General features: G+C 37.0%; 1 protein-coding gene across 1 annotated transcript in view; it reads left to right on the top strand.

Moving 5' to 3' along the window:
- TRDN (triadin) overlaps positions 1-6,185 on the top strand; it is a gene marked incomplete at its 5' end in the record, with an annotated part of 223,267 nt that extends 217,082 nt beyond the window's left edge. Inside the window, 1 exon segment of the mRNA XM_066315329.1 lies at positions 5,045-6,185. Within this exon segment, the coding sequence (XP_066171426.1) occupies positions 5,045-5,187 (143 nt within the window).
- Between the last annotated feature and the right edge of the window lie 8,904 nt (positions 6,186-15,089).

Genomic DNA, 15,089 nt, shown 5'->3' with positions numbered 1-15,089 from the left:
TTTTCTATTGAAAAAGTCAATTGCACAGGGCCACTAAGCACAAAGACTGCCATTCTTCTTTTTAGCAAATGTGAAGGCAAAAATTTGTGATATTTATAAAAGATTCCACAAAATATCCCTTCCTCACCTGACCTGGCTTTGTCTGGTCACGTTGTCATACTGTAATGTTACTGAAATGTTACATAACAGGGCCAAAATTGACTGACAGGAAAAGAAGGGGAGCAAGGAGGGAAGTATTTACTTCTATTCCTGGTCCTATAGTAAGTGAAAAAATCTTTGTCTTCCTAGTCATTGGAACATTTTTTTTTTATTGTTCTGTGGTTCAGTTTTGATTGCTGAAATTTGTTTGCACTTCATGTGCATTCCTGAGAAGTAGTCACAAGTAAAAGAGTGTAGTTGTTAAAACTTTTTGTTTATTTGTAATTGCTTAATGAATAATAGTTTATAATGCCATGATTGTCTGAATTTTTGTGGTTTTTGAATTGTTTGTTTCTATTAAGACAGCCTCTAAGTGAAGAAATTGAATTCAAACTAGAAAAAAATTGTCACACATGCACTGTAATTTTCTCTTAATAACTGAACTGTTATTGCTAAAAGAGTTTTCTTTTTAATGAATATTTAATTTGGTGACTTGCATTAAAAACAGCTATCTGAGCCTTATGCAAAGGAGATTTTAATCATTGTAATACGTAAACAGGAAACCTTGATACTCTTTAGGATTATTAAATTTTATTATAGGATGCCTTTCTGCTTTCTGCTAAAGAACTGAAAACACCAGGACAGTGCTCTTGCTATATTCTTCACATTTCTTGAAACCAGCCCTCTGTGTGACATGCTTATCACTTAGAGATCAAGAGCACATATAAGCTCTGTGGAATATTTGTATACTTTATTGAGTAACTGTTGAAGGTACTCAGCATTTCCACTATATAAGCCCTAAACTACTTCACATAAATCTGAATCCAGGGAGCTTTGTTTCTTTTTTTTTCTGGAACTCATCTTGGCTGTTCTCCCTCTAACTGATTTCCATCCTGGCAAAAATTACTTACAAAAATACCTTTTTTTCCTTTTTATTTCTTTTCTTTTTTATAGTCAGAAAAAGTTTCTGTTCCTTTCACAAAGTGAAAAAGAAAGTAGCAAATATCCCATCAATACCCCATCCTCCAGCCTTTTAGAAGTTAATTCATCTTAGGTGCCAGATGTTCTCATATAAGAGCATCAGTTCTAATGTGCTAAAGAAACGTTATGACCCTTTTCCAGCATTGAGGTTTTTGTTTTCTCAGTAGCACTTGTAAATGGAATTTAAGTAATTATATAAATTCTCATAAACTACATCCTAAACAAAAGTGTAGCCCAGATATAAGGCTCTTTTTTTCCTGCTTAAGCTGGTAACAATGTCTATTTAATATGTCTACTGTTAAACCACATTTTTCTCCTGCTGTTCCTCCTTTTGTCTTTTTGATAACATTTGCTCTGAAGATATGAGACAATACATTCAAAGTGAGAAGCTGCTTCACTTTAGAAAACACATTCTGCATTCATATTGAATGTGGGAATTGTGAAGGCAGTGTGGGATGTATTTGTATTCTTATTTGCATGCCAAAATTCAAATTGTTCTCTTGACAATGGTTTGTATCATAACACTGTTGCGGACACAGTTCCAAAGATGTCAGTATTTTCCGAATGAATTTATTATCTGCATGTTTTGTAGCTGAGGTTTGCTAGATAAAGCAGCCTAAGAAGGGTAACATGAAACAGAAATTGTAAAGGAGCCAGAATAAAAAGTGTAATAACGAAACTATTTTATCCTGCATGGACTTACTATATGGGCAGTTCACTATGTTTTACCTAACAAGTTAGAATATGCTAGAGACAGACAATTCAGTTTACAGAAACAGTATGAAATTCATCAGCCTTAAAAAAAAAGAAATGTGAAATACCAGAAAATTTAGAAACTTGCTGTATGTCTATTTTAAATCTTTGAATATTTAATTAGCTAAAATATAAAAGATCCATTCCATTGTGGAATGATGATGAAATTTGCTTTTATAAGTGAGTAGTTTTGCACTGGGAGAATTAATAAGACACAATCTACAAAGCTAGTATGGAAAAAAAATTTAATAGTTTGACTATTTCCAAAACCTGAAAATTACATCTTTCTTTGCCTACATTTGGAAGTATAACACCTTGATTATCAAAACTGGTACGCTTATAACTGTAGCCACTAGATCACACATACTCTATAACATATCAGAATACTTAAATCTTTTACCAAGGGAATCTGCTTAAGTTTTAAATCAGGTGTAAATATTGAGTTATTATTTGGATAAATTCATTAAGCATCATACCTTAGTTTGTCTAAGCCTCAAAAGGAGATTTGAAGAAAATGGGGACGTTTCAGAAAGAATCATTTCAGATTAATTCCAAGGAAAATCCAGTTGAAAATTATTAATCCAGACTTCTTGTTTGTTTGTTTTTGTAGACTGTTGGAAAAATCACAAGTTTTTTCAAAGCTTGTGGGTTGAGATAAAGATAGTTTAATAGATAAAACAAGAAGCTACATACTCAAGCAAAGCAAAGCAAGGAATTAATTCACTTCTTTCCATGGACAGGCAGGCATTCAACCATCTGCAGGAAAACAGGGCTCTATCATGCATTACCTTTGCTTGGGAGGACAAATGCCATCACTCCAAATGTCCTCCCCTTTCTTCCTCCAGCTGTGTCTGCTGAGCACAATGCCATATGATATGGAATATCCCAGGGTCAGCTGTCCCAGCTGTATCCTCCCCTTACTCCTCGTGCCTCCTCACTGGTGGGGTGGGGTGAAATGCAGAAAGGACTTGATGGTTTTAGTTCTGTTCAGCAGGAACTAAACCATTCCTGAATTATCCACACTGTTTCCAGAAGAAATCCAAAACCATGTCCTATATTACCTACACTACAGACAAAACAAACTTATCCCAGCCAAAACAAGCACATCCTGGAAGAAGCATGATTGGTTTTTCCTCCTTACCTTAAAACCTGTTTTACATATCCTGCCTTTTCTAGTTACTTGTTCTTATTCTTGTCCTATTTGCACTGTTTATCCTATCATGTTTCTACTCTTCAGGCAGAGAAATAAACAAAACACCTTGTTGTTGGGTGAGGGTTTTGAGGGAGTTATTGTTACCTTTTGGGGGTACTTGGTAATCTATGACAAATTAAAAAAAAATAGCCTGCTGCTAATTTTAGCACTGAAAGTTTCACAAATTGAAAGCAAATTATGTTAGTCTTATGAAAATTATTAGCAGGAAAAATTAACAAAAGTCATCACTACCATCCCTATTTCTTCTGAGGTTCCTCTTTATGCTACATTTTTCTGATGTTTTCTAAAGATAGATGATAAATAATAGGTTATATAAACATTTGAATATCACTTCAACATATTGCAATCAACATGAGTGCATACCAGCCAAAAACCAGTGTTCACAAACACTGCAGATAGAAATAACACAACAAAGCATTACCATCCCAAATAAGCAATTATAAAGTGATATTTAGCATTATACATTCCAAGTGAATATTCCTAGATAATATTTTTCAAAATAATTAATTTTTATCTTTTTTATTTTCCAGTTTAGTATTATGGGCAACATAATTATTTTGTAGCTGCTGGCTGAGTTTCGAAAGTCTTAAAGTTTGCCCTTTCCCTTCCCCTTCATGAATTTAGTGGCTTTAAACAATAGATTATACATGAGGTTTCCAAATTAAATGATTGCAGCAGCTAGTTCTACAAAGTGGTTTTAGAATAATGATCAGGTAACACCTCAGGAAAACACTGTGGTGTCAGGCATGCTATAATTGCAATACATAGATAATATAACCGTGTTTAAAATATTTGCAAGTATGCAACCGTGTAATTAGTCCTTTACAGAACTTGGCAAATGCATATGAAGGTTTTGCCTTTTGATAGCATGTAAAACAGGAAGATAATTTTTTTTTTACCTATAAGTAAAATATTTATCTGTATTTATTTGGGCTAGAAAGTGCACAGTGCCCTACTTGCCTTTTCATGAAGAAGAATGTAATTGACTTTTTTTATTTTCATTTTTGTATCCATAAAAGAAATATGCAGAAATATTTTCCTTTTAACAGTAAAGATGAATTTGTAATTGACATTTTTCTTCCTTTAAGAATTTCTCTTTTTCAATCTTGCATCCACTGTGATTAAATTTTAGGAGATTTTGTGTTTGTGGGATTTTTTAAGAGACCTGATTGAAAAATCTCTAAGTATTTTGATAGGAAAATACCAGCCTTAAGTTGTTTGAGATACAAACATTTTTCCAGTCATTTTCCCAAATAGATAACTGACTAATAGTTGTCTTTTAAAATCTTGTCAATGTTAATATCACAGTGCAAAACTCAGCTTTTGAAGCAAATTAGATCAATTCCATCTGTGCTGAAGTATGTGTTCTTGAAAGCTTTTAGAACACAATGGAAAGTATAGCTACATACATAGTACTCAAAAATTAAAAGGGAGAAAACATACATGACTGTGAAAGGTCAGAAAATAGGGGTGTGGTCCTATTTATGCAGTCTAGTTTATGACCCCTTTATTCACAATAGAGGATCATTCACTTGAAGTCTAATAAAAAATATGAGTTAGATATTAATTAGATATGAGTCTTTCTGAAACACTTCAATGTATCTGAAAATTACTGGGAAATATAAAAAACAGAAAACATATGTGTAAATTTTGGGGGCTTACATTCAGCTATCCCAAAATGCAAGCATTCTGGGAGAAGTGGGGCTAGAACACTGAGAAAAATGAGATATTTAAATGTGAAATTATTTTCCATCTTCTGCTACAAGATTTGTTATTCAGTTTTTTAGCTAAAATTTCATTGTGTGAAACCTGGCTTGTGATCACACTAAAGATTTGTGATGTTATAACTGACCAAGTGGGAATGAAATCATATAGATGTTTTCTGAAAAAACATGGAATAGACTCATGGCCCCAGTTTGGAAATCATAAACATTAATCATCTCTTCCTTGTTTTCCTAGCTCCTGTCCGCTACTTTCAATGTGTCTTCCTAAGTGGACCTAATGGATTTGGGCTGCAATTTCCTATTAATCCCCCTTCAAACAAGGAAGAAAAGACTCACTCAAAGACTTCCAAGAGAAAGACAAGGAAACCGGGGCAATAGAGAGACTGAGTCCTATGATCACTGACATTTTGCACTTTATCTTTTCTGCTGTGGTCCACAGTAGCTACAGTGATACTTGTCATTGCAAGAACGTGATCCAGTTGCACATGTGTACCTGGAAAAAGTTTCCATGGGGCAGCGGCAGAACGAGCAGTAACGAACCGTGTTTAACAAGGATAGAAATGTAAAAGTGCCCAGTTTCTCATGGAAAGGCTGCAGTGCTAACAAAGTATTGATGTGACTGTGTGTGTGAGCATGTGCGCGTGTTTTCATGCCTCTTTCGCTCTTGTTTTTTCTTTACCTACATGCTCAGCATTGAAGTGAGTCTGTTTTCCATTTAATCTTATCTAAGGAGTGAAAGGTTGAATGTAGCTCTTATATCAGCAAGATTGCAAGACTAGCTGCAATCCTAAACCATTTCTTCTTAACATTCAATCAAATTGCTGACAGGAAAATGCCTCACTAAGTCATGAAAATGTGCTCTGTGACTGGTGCTATTTTTATGTCTCATTGACCAGTATAGCCTGAAGCTCACACTTATTTGGAGCAGCTCAATACACCATCAGTAAGTTGACTCCACAAGTCATATTAATGATGAATATTTCTATTTAATCTGAAACTGTAAAAACATGGACTGTTTGCCCTGCATGTTGGTAAAATACAAGCTCTTCTCTTTCTAGGGCCCCAAGTGAGAAGAGAAAGCAAAACCATATGGCAAAGGTTAGGAAAATCAATGTTTTACCAACATGAAGGTCCAGAGAAACAAATGAAATAATTATAGTGCTTCCACTTCTGTGGTTAAATCAGATTGTTTTGCAGCAAACACCATGTAAATGGACAACATACCAGCCAACCATTTGCTATTAGCTTAAGCCAGATTAAAAGCTAGGATGTGAGATGCCATTCACAAAACTAAAGCAACCCAAATTTCCAGTAATTATGTGAATTTGATGCTATCTCAGATCAGTGAACAACAAAAAACAAAATCAAACCCAAACAAACAAAGAACCAGAAAAAAAATAATTAAGCATAAACACATGAAACATAAACATAAGTATCTCATTTTACAAGATTAAATGAAGAGACTTCCTCACAGCAGACTACTGTAAATGGCTTACAGGAGAACTGAAAATAGATGTGCTTGTCCTCAACCTTCTTTTGTGCATATATATAGAAATAAAGTATTTGTTGCCTTAAAAAAGACAAGATGGCATTTGATCCATTTAAGGACACATAAATGAAAATTGGCATCTCACCAGTCTATGTCTGGCAATGTAAATAACACTTTTTGCAAGCTGCTATTTGTTTGAATTTTCTTACTGTATTTTTGCATTTAATCTGGGAAATATACAGTAGTGACCTTAGTTATGCAGTTGCCTGCTGATGCAACATGATCCTCTTTGTTCAAAACCACTACTTACAGAGTCTGAACTCTCCAAAAACTATATATCACTTTTTTATTTTTAGTATAGACTAAGATAGGATTGGCCTCCTCCCTCTTACACTCTCCCTGCCCATCCATCTTATTTTAATCAAATAATTGACTCATGTGAGTTTTGGATGACTGATTCTTTGACAGATTTGTGCAATTCAGAAAGCTTTGCTGTTACTCTACTAGGTCCAGTTGGTATCCTCTGATTACTGGTCATGGCCTTACATGAACTGGATCCTTGGTCTTAATGTGCTCTGATATTGCACGGGTCATGTGCTGCAAAAAACTGCAACAAGCAGTTTAGACAGTGGTGACCAGAAAGTGGTAGGAAAGGTCCTGCTCTAGAAGTAGTTATTCCTATGTAGAACTACACTATAGACATGAGTGTTTATGGTGAAGGCCCCCACAGACCCCCGTGAAATCTGCTCTGGAGATAGCACTGCCAACAAAGAATTTCTAAAGGTAGAATGATAATGCTCAATTTTCATTTGGTGTCTCTTTTTATATTTCCAGCAACTGTTTTCTTCCCAATTTGTGATTTTGTATATATTATGATGGATGCTATTGCCCTAGGTTTTTACTGTGAAAGCTGTCTTAAAAATGAAAGTTTATCTTTCTGCAAAGTCAGAAATCCAGATTTCTGGATTAATTTGAGATTTTAACTAATGCAAATAATCAGGACAAAATTTATATATTATAAGCCTTTATTTTTTTCATCTTCTTTTGGAATTTTTTTTTCACTATAGTTAGCCTTAATCCTTCCTTCCTGTCTGAGATGGGAGATGACAAGAGTTTGTTCTGGATTTCATTTCTATAATGTTTCGATTAGATATGTTTCAATGTTAGATATCTGAAAGCTTTGGAAATATAAACAATTAATATAATTGCATAAGTGATGTAAAATCAATAATTTAATTTTGTTTCCTAATCATAGTCACTGCCTGGAAAAAGCAGGAAAACAGGTCCACTCTCAGAGTGGCAAACGTTTTTCTCTTTAAATTCACCTGGAAACTTTAAAAAATTTCCTGGTTTGCATGGTTTTCCTCAAATTAGCCTGAAATATTGCAAAAACTTATGCTGATTGTTATATATTTTGGAAAATAAAAAAAATATAAACCCTATTTCAGTGGCTGTGATATGTTGTTCTCTGAATTCAAAAGTGCAGGACAAGGGTTTATGTATACAAGCTTTAGAAATCTTCTTTTAATAAAGATGCAATTAGGCTGGAAAAATTGCCACTCCAGCATTGTATTTACTCCCAATGGGCTTTTAGCAATACTTAGCCAGCTTTTTACACACTTTATTGAAAACACCCTGACATATGGAAAGCTTAATGGTCATTCAAGGTAGGACTTCATCTACACCAAATCATTTATGTTCATCCAAGTGCTTATTAATACTACAGCCAGTACAGACAAAGCTGTGATCTCCAACTACAAGTTTATAGTTCAGACAATTAGGAAAATGGCCCACAAGAAACTGAGAGTGAAAAAAACACCAGAGTGGTGGGATTCCTGACTCCCACACCCCACAGGAACTAGGGCTTGCCTATATCAGCAATGGTTAAGGCTGGTATGGGAAAAAGACCACAGCCTGGAGGTGATACAGCTGTAGCTGCTCAGCTCTGTACTGGGGTTCAAGAGTCCTTTGCCCAGTGGAGTTTGGTGACCCATCCCACATGTGAGGTGTGTCACTCACCAGTTTGCCTGCACAATTTTCTCTGAGGTGCTGAAATCCTCATGAAGTCAACAGGAGCAGTCAATTTTCAGCAAGACCAGTGAGACAGGTTTTACACTGCTTCCTGAGCCAGAGCTGCTTGCTCTTGCTGGTGCAATCCTCAGATCTCATCCCCAGCCCTCAGCCCCTGTTCAGTTTTACACTTCTACCCATGTCACAGCTGGAGTACAACTTCACCCATTTTAAAACCTTTCAGCAAATCTGAGCTTTTCTCAATAGCTCATTTCTATTGCACCAGCTAGTGAAGGGGTGCTCAGAAAGTCTGGATAAGAGGAGTTAGTCTTCTTTAGTTATTAATTGTGCACACCACTGCAGGTGCCCAGGTGCTGGTGGGGGCTACAGGTTGATGCTATGTGGGGCAGCCCTGGGCTGGGGACAGCCAGTTCCAGGTGGCTCCAAGGCATCCACCTCAGGGCACAGCTGAGCCCTGCTGCCATGATGGCAGTGCTTCAGGGAAAGCATTTGTGAGGAAGGCTGGAAAATGCCACAAAGAGAGAGAGAAGGAACAAAAAGAGTGAGAAGCAGAAGATGGAGCACCAAGGTCAGCAGATGAGGAGAAAGAGAAGCTGCTCCACACCAGGGCAGAGATTTCCCTGCAGCCTGTGAAACACCCATGACAGAGCAGATTAAGGATTCCCAGACTAAAAGTCTGAGAAGGTCAAAGCAGTGAAGAGGAACCGCCATAGGCCAACCATTACTGACAGAGACTAGCGTGAAGGAGTGACTTTAAGCTTGAGAAAGGTAGATGAAAGATGTTAATTTAATGTTTGCCTTTCTGTTTCCCACTATGCAAATCACAAAATCATACATTTTTGTGAGTTTATTTTCCCCGAGTCTTCATTGTTCACAGCAGTAATTAGTAAACAATCTGCCAGTCTTTAGCTCAACCCATGAGCTTTCTCATTCTTGTTCATCCTATTTTCTCTCCCTGAAGGCAGGAGTGATCAGCTGGGTGGAGGAGGTCTGGCTGTTAACCAAGGCTGACCCACCACAGCTGGTTGTTACACACATCCTATACCTGTCCTACTAAAAATTTTGTAGAACTAGAAATGTCCTACAAAGTGCTATTTGGTGACCCCACACTTGGGGTCACCACTTAGAATGCAAGACAGAACATAAGTAAATTGTACATTGCCACAAAAATTTATCCCACCAATCCCCAACTCTGGAACTTCACTGCTAGATATCTTTATCTGCTAGGACACAGGCACTCAGGAGATCAGCTGTAACACTTTTCACTTTCCTATCTTAAAACTTTTCTTCCACCACTCAGTGTAGTGAGAAATGAGAGACTTCACCCCCTTAGGGAGAACATTGGTCATTTAAGCTGCTTTGAACCTAAGACAGTCAGTATCTGACTGCCCTCAGTTACATACATTGGCAGCAATTCCTTCCAGGGATTGAAGACTTTGGAAGCCAAGAAAAAATTGCAAGTATTATGTGATTAGTAGTGATGAAAGTGAAGATGCAAGGAGCTGGTAATTGACAAAATGAAAGGAAATACAAAATGCTTTATGCGGTTTTCTAGACAGGAACCATACACAAAAGTAGTATTTGCTAAAGATTCATCTTAAAGAAGTTGATATTTCTGCCATCTTTTAGTTCTCCAGAAGGAAGAAATACAAAGGCAATTGAAAATGTGAAACATGTATTATTTATACACCTGAAAAGGTCACTAGATGTCTAGCTTCCATACCATCCATTTATCCTGAATGAAGTCCTCCAGAAATTCTGAATTAGCCAAATACTTCAGGAGTCATATTATTCACCTGTGGGCAAAACAGAGTATACCTCCCAATGCTGAATTCTTGGTCATTTGACTAAACAATGAAATAACATAACATTTTTATCTTGGTTTATGGATTTTTGTGTACGCAAGTTGTTTGTGATACAGACTCCACACAACCATTTGTTCTGACATCCTCACATCTCAAGGACTGGGTTAGTTAATGTTGTAAACACTTCTCATACTGAAGAAGAGTTTTCCTCAGATTTCAGTTTTTTCGTTCATTGTGACGGAGATTAATAAATTTTTAGAATACATTTTATTTTGCCTGGTCGAAAAGCCTAGCAATTCATGCAGTAATGGCTCCTTTGGGAAAAGTATTGTAAAAATTGCTCTTTCTAGGTACCACTTTTATTACATAGCTCTTTTACCAATACTCATACGTAAATTTTTTTACAACTTTGAGGCTTTTTCTTTAGGTGAGTCACTTATTCTCAAAGGGAAAAATATGTTCTTGCTCAAATAGTGACCTCTGTGTTCTCTTCAACTTGATTCTTGTTCTGTATTAAGAAAAACCTAAGTTGTTCTGTTTTTCTTCTTCACCAGTTGCAGGAAAAGACCAAGTTCAAAGCCGTTTATGGAACTTGAAGATGCACAAGTCCATGGGATACAAGATACAACCATGGGTACTGAAAGAACTGGCTGAGGAAGTGGCTATGCCACTATCCAACATATTTGAGAAGTCATGGCAATCTGGTGAAGTTCCCACTGACTTGAAAAGTGGAAACATAATACCCATTTTTAAAAAGGGAGATAAGGAAGAACCAGGGAACGACAGGTCAGTCAGTCTCACCTCAGCATCTGGCAAGATCATGGAGCAGCTCCTCCTGGGAACTATGCTAAGGCACATGGAAAATAATGAGATGATTGATAACATCCAACACAGCATCACTAAAGTCAAATCATGCCTGACAAATTTCTTGTCTGTCTACCACGGGGTTACAACAGTGGTGGATGAGGGAAAGGCAACAGGCATCGTCTCCCTGGACTTGAGCAAAGGCACTGTCCCACGTGACATCTATGTCTCTAAAATGGAGAGACATGGATCGGATGAGTGGGCCACTGGGTGGATAAAGAATTGGCTGGATGATCATGCTCAAAGTGTTGAAGTCAGTGGTGCAATGTCCAAATGGAAAGCAATGCCAAGTGGTATTCCCCAGGGCTCAGTATTGGGACTGGTGCTTTTTAACATCTTTATTGGTGACATGGACAGTGGGTTTCAGTGCACCCTCAGTGACTTCACTGATGACACCCAGGTGTGTGATGTGGTCAGCACGGTGGAGGGAGGGAATAACACCCAGACGGATCTTGTCAGGTTTGAGAGATGGGCCGAGGTCATCCTGATGAAGTTCAACAATGCCAAGTGCGAGGTCCTGCACCTGGTTTGGGGCAGTCCCAAAAGCAATTTTGGGCTGGGCAGAGAATGGAAAGAGATTAGCCCTGGGGAGAAGGACTTAGGATTGTTGGTAAATGAGCAGCTCGACATGACTCAGCAGTGTGTGCTAGCAGTGAAGAAAGCTGTCTGTATCCTGGGCTGCATCAAAAGCAGCATGGCCAGCACATCAAAAGAAGTGATTCTCTCCCTCTACTCTGCTCTGGTGAGACCTCACCTGGACTACTGTGTCCAGGACTGGGAACCCCAGCATAATAAAGATGTTGGTGTGTTGGAGGAAGCTCAGGAGGGAGTCATTAAGTTGTCAACAGGGCTGGAGCACATCTCCTATGAAGACAGGTTGAGAGAAATGGGGCAGTTCAGCCTGGAGAAGAGAAGGGTTCGGGGATACTTAATAACAGTCTTCCAGTACCTAAAAGTGGCCTGCAAGACAGATAAGGAAGGAGTTTTCGCATCAGCATGTAGTGGCAGGACAAGAGAGAATGGCTTTAAGCTGAAGGAGGTTGGGTTTAGTTTAGATATTAGAGAGAAAGTTTTTACTGTGAGGGTGGTGAGGCTCTGGAACAGGTTGCCCAGAGAGGTTGTGGACTCTCCGTCCCTGGAGGTGTTCAAGGCCAGGTTGGACAGGACTTTGAGATACCTGCTCTAGTGCAAGGTGTCCCTGCCCATAGCAGGTGGGTTGGAACTAGATTATCTTTGAGGTCTATTCCAACCCTAATCATTCTATCATTCTATCATTCTGTAATTCTAAAGGATACTCTGCCAACAGGCAAACTTCTTCCCAGATTTGATTTTACCTGAAATGTTCTATTAATTTTCTTTCAGAATACCTAATGGTAATAAACATGCCCATGTCTTAACCCTTTGGTGTTTGTTCTAATGGCCAATTAAATTGTATTAGATAGTATGGCTGGTGGCTGAAACAGCAAACCACTGAATTTGGGTAGTAGTAAAGGTAATAAGACGTTTCTTCCTGTTAAGTACACTATTTGCTTTCATAATTCTAAAGGGTTTCTTTATTTTTTGTGCTAAATTTTGCTCAGAAATTAATTTGTTCCCCCATGAATCCTATGCTAAACTCCAGCTAGAGGAAAAAGCAATCTTTTCTGAAACTGAATCACCAATCTGAAAAATTTTACTTATGGTAAAGAGTAACAGAAATATTTAAATAATCTATTTTTTAATTCTAAAGAGGGGTATTACAAAATAGAGGTCTTCTTGGTTTTGAATCTGTCAAAGAAATGGGAAATAAAGCTGCTAACATTAATACTCCAGACATATTTTCCAGCTGAATGACAAAGACATAAATGCACATTTATCGGGCTAACCAACTCCTGTGGGGCTTCTTCTCCTTCAGAAATGAAACAATGCAAAGGAGAAGTCTTGAGTATCACTTTGTCAAATTAGAGCTTAGAAGTAGCATTTCAGTGAAGAAAAGGCAACATGAAGACCACTTGACAAGAGCCTTCCACATGCCTCTCTAAACTGCATCTTCCTGCCAAAGTCATATCGCCAGCCTTTCCCAAAACAGCTGAGTCTCCTTTGCTTTGACATGAATATGTATAAATCTGCCTTGAGAAAATCTGAATAAATCACTGCTGCTTGATGGGTTTTTTTATGTGTGAAAGTCAATACAGGGTTCTGCTGTCTTACATATAAAAGGGATTGCATAGATATACTAGCATATCTATGTTTCAACTGGAATGACATGTTCTCTAATAAATCAAATTAGAAAACTAGAACAAGGAGCTGGACCAATGAGTCAAATAACATTAACAGTTCTTTTAAATTCACAAAAAATGAAAAAAAGTCAAAGATGAAACTAAAATACTCATTTTTCTTAGATTTTATTACCCTTATTGTTTAAATCATACGAATCATTCTCCTTTTTAGTTTATTGTCAGGAGTATTTTTTCCTATTGATTCCTTGCCAACCGATTTATCATCTCTGGGCAGATGTAATAGAAGTTAATAGAATCCTATAGATTATAAGGACATTTGGATCCAGCTCCGAATTCACTGTTTTTCTAACTGATTTAGCTAATTATTTTGGAATCTTCCCCAAAGACTAGAAGACAAAATTGAAGTACCAAAGCATTTTGCCATGTATTTATTTTCAAAACAAAAGCAGAAAAGGCATTTAGAAAATTAGTACCAGTAACAGTGAGATTATTAAAAGCTAAATGTCATGAAAATGAAACATCTGGGTGGTGCAGCTTCCAGAAAATAAAGCCAGCAGCATGACTCTAATTTGCCCAAAAGTAAATGGTTTAAAGGAAAAAATAGTTTAGTACTTTCAGCTGATAGGAATGCTGTTGGTGTCCCACAGTTTCAGAGGATTATAATTAGTGAAAATGACAAGTCAATATAAGCAAGGGCAAGAATACTTCAGAATTAATCCAGGTATGGGAGACTAATTCACATACCCATGGGGATATTTTACAGCATTATCTGGTTTTGGGCAGCTGTGTCATGGATGGGAATGATTGGCACACTACAATGAAAAGGATTCCTGCAATTTAGTTGACAAATTCTCCTCCAAAAACAGCAGAAATAGAGCAGTTAACAAGTTTGGGTATGATCCCATTTGACAGCTATCACTCTTCATATTGAGACTTCTGCCATGAAGGGGTCTTTTATCACATGCAATCATTGTCATTCTTTTTCTTCCAAAAATATATAATTCTCTGCTTTTATTTAGATAAATGCATATGTTAGAGTGTTAAAATCATTCTCTGACAATTTTTCTCTAATACTGATATGCTATATAAATAATATCATCAGCTAAGATGCGAAGAATTCAGTTGTAGGACGGAGCTGAGTACTTTAGGCCTGTAATGGAACTACAAGTATAAGAAAATTCTGGTATCCATTTTTAGATCAGATCCTTATTTTATTTTGGTCATATAAACATCTTAACCAAAACTTTTAAATGACAGAAAATTCTTCAAATTAAACTGTTTCATAGTTTTAATAAGATCAAATGAAGACTTTTTCCAATAATTTCACACACTTTAAAGATCGTTTTTAAAAAATACAAACAATAAGTAAATCCAGAAGTACATGACAGAGGTGCTATCCTCTGAGATGCCAGCAATGAATGCTTTTCACATTGTATCTGACTTCTTATCTGTTGGTGGCTCAAACAGGCATCACTTGAAAAATATATTTAGTGGAGCTACACCCTAGCTACGATGAGCACTTTGACAGTCATTGTAAAAAAAGCATACAGAGACTAATGAGAAGAAATGTCTCTGTGTATGGATGCAGCAAGGAACCTGGAGCACTATGGATGTGCACTTGAAGAGGCCTAAGGACACTTCCTCAGCACACCTGTAAACTCCTGGACTTTAAAGCTGAAATTGTCACCCACACTTTAACCTGTGGCCCTTTATATGGAGTATAACTCCCACCGGAATATAATGCAACTTTTTAAAATACATTTCAGCCAAACTAAAAAAAGTTTTAAACACTCTAAGTTTTAATCTATTAAAAGTAGATTAAGCACTCTCTTTTCCCATGCTGTCTGTAATCATAAGAGGTTTCAGTCTTCA

The sequence above is a fragment of the Sylvia atricapilla genome, chromosome 3 (assembly GCF_009819655.1).
Source record: "Sylvia atricapilla isolate bSylAtr1 chromosome 3, bSylAtr1.pri, whole genome shotgun sequence".
NCBI classification, from domain to species: domain Eukaryota; kingdom Metazoa; phylum Chordata; class Aves; order Passeriformes; family Sylviidae; genus Sylvia; species Sylvia atricapilla.
Note: the sequence above shows the minus strand (reverse complement) of the source record. Positions and strands in the feature narration are given on the sequence as shown.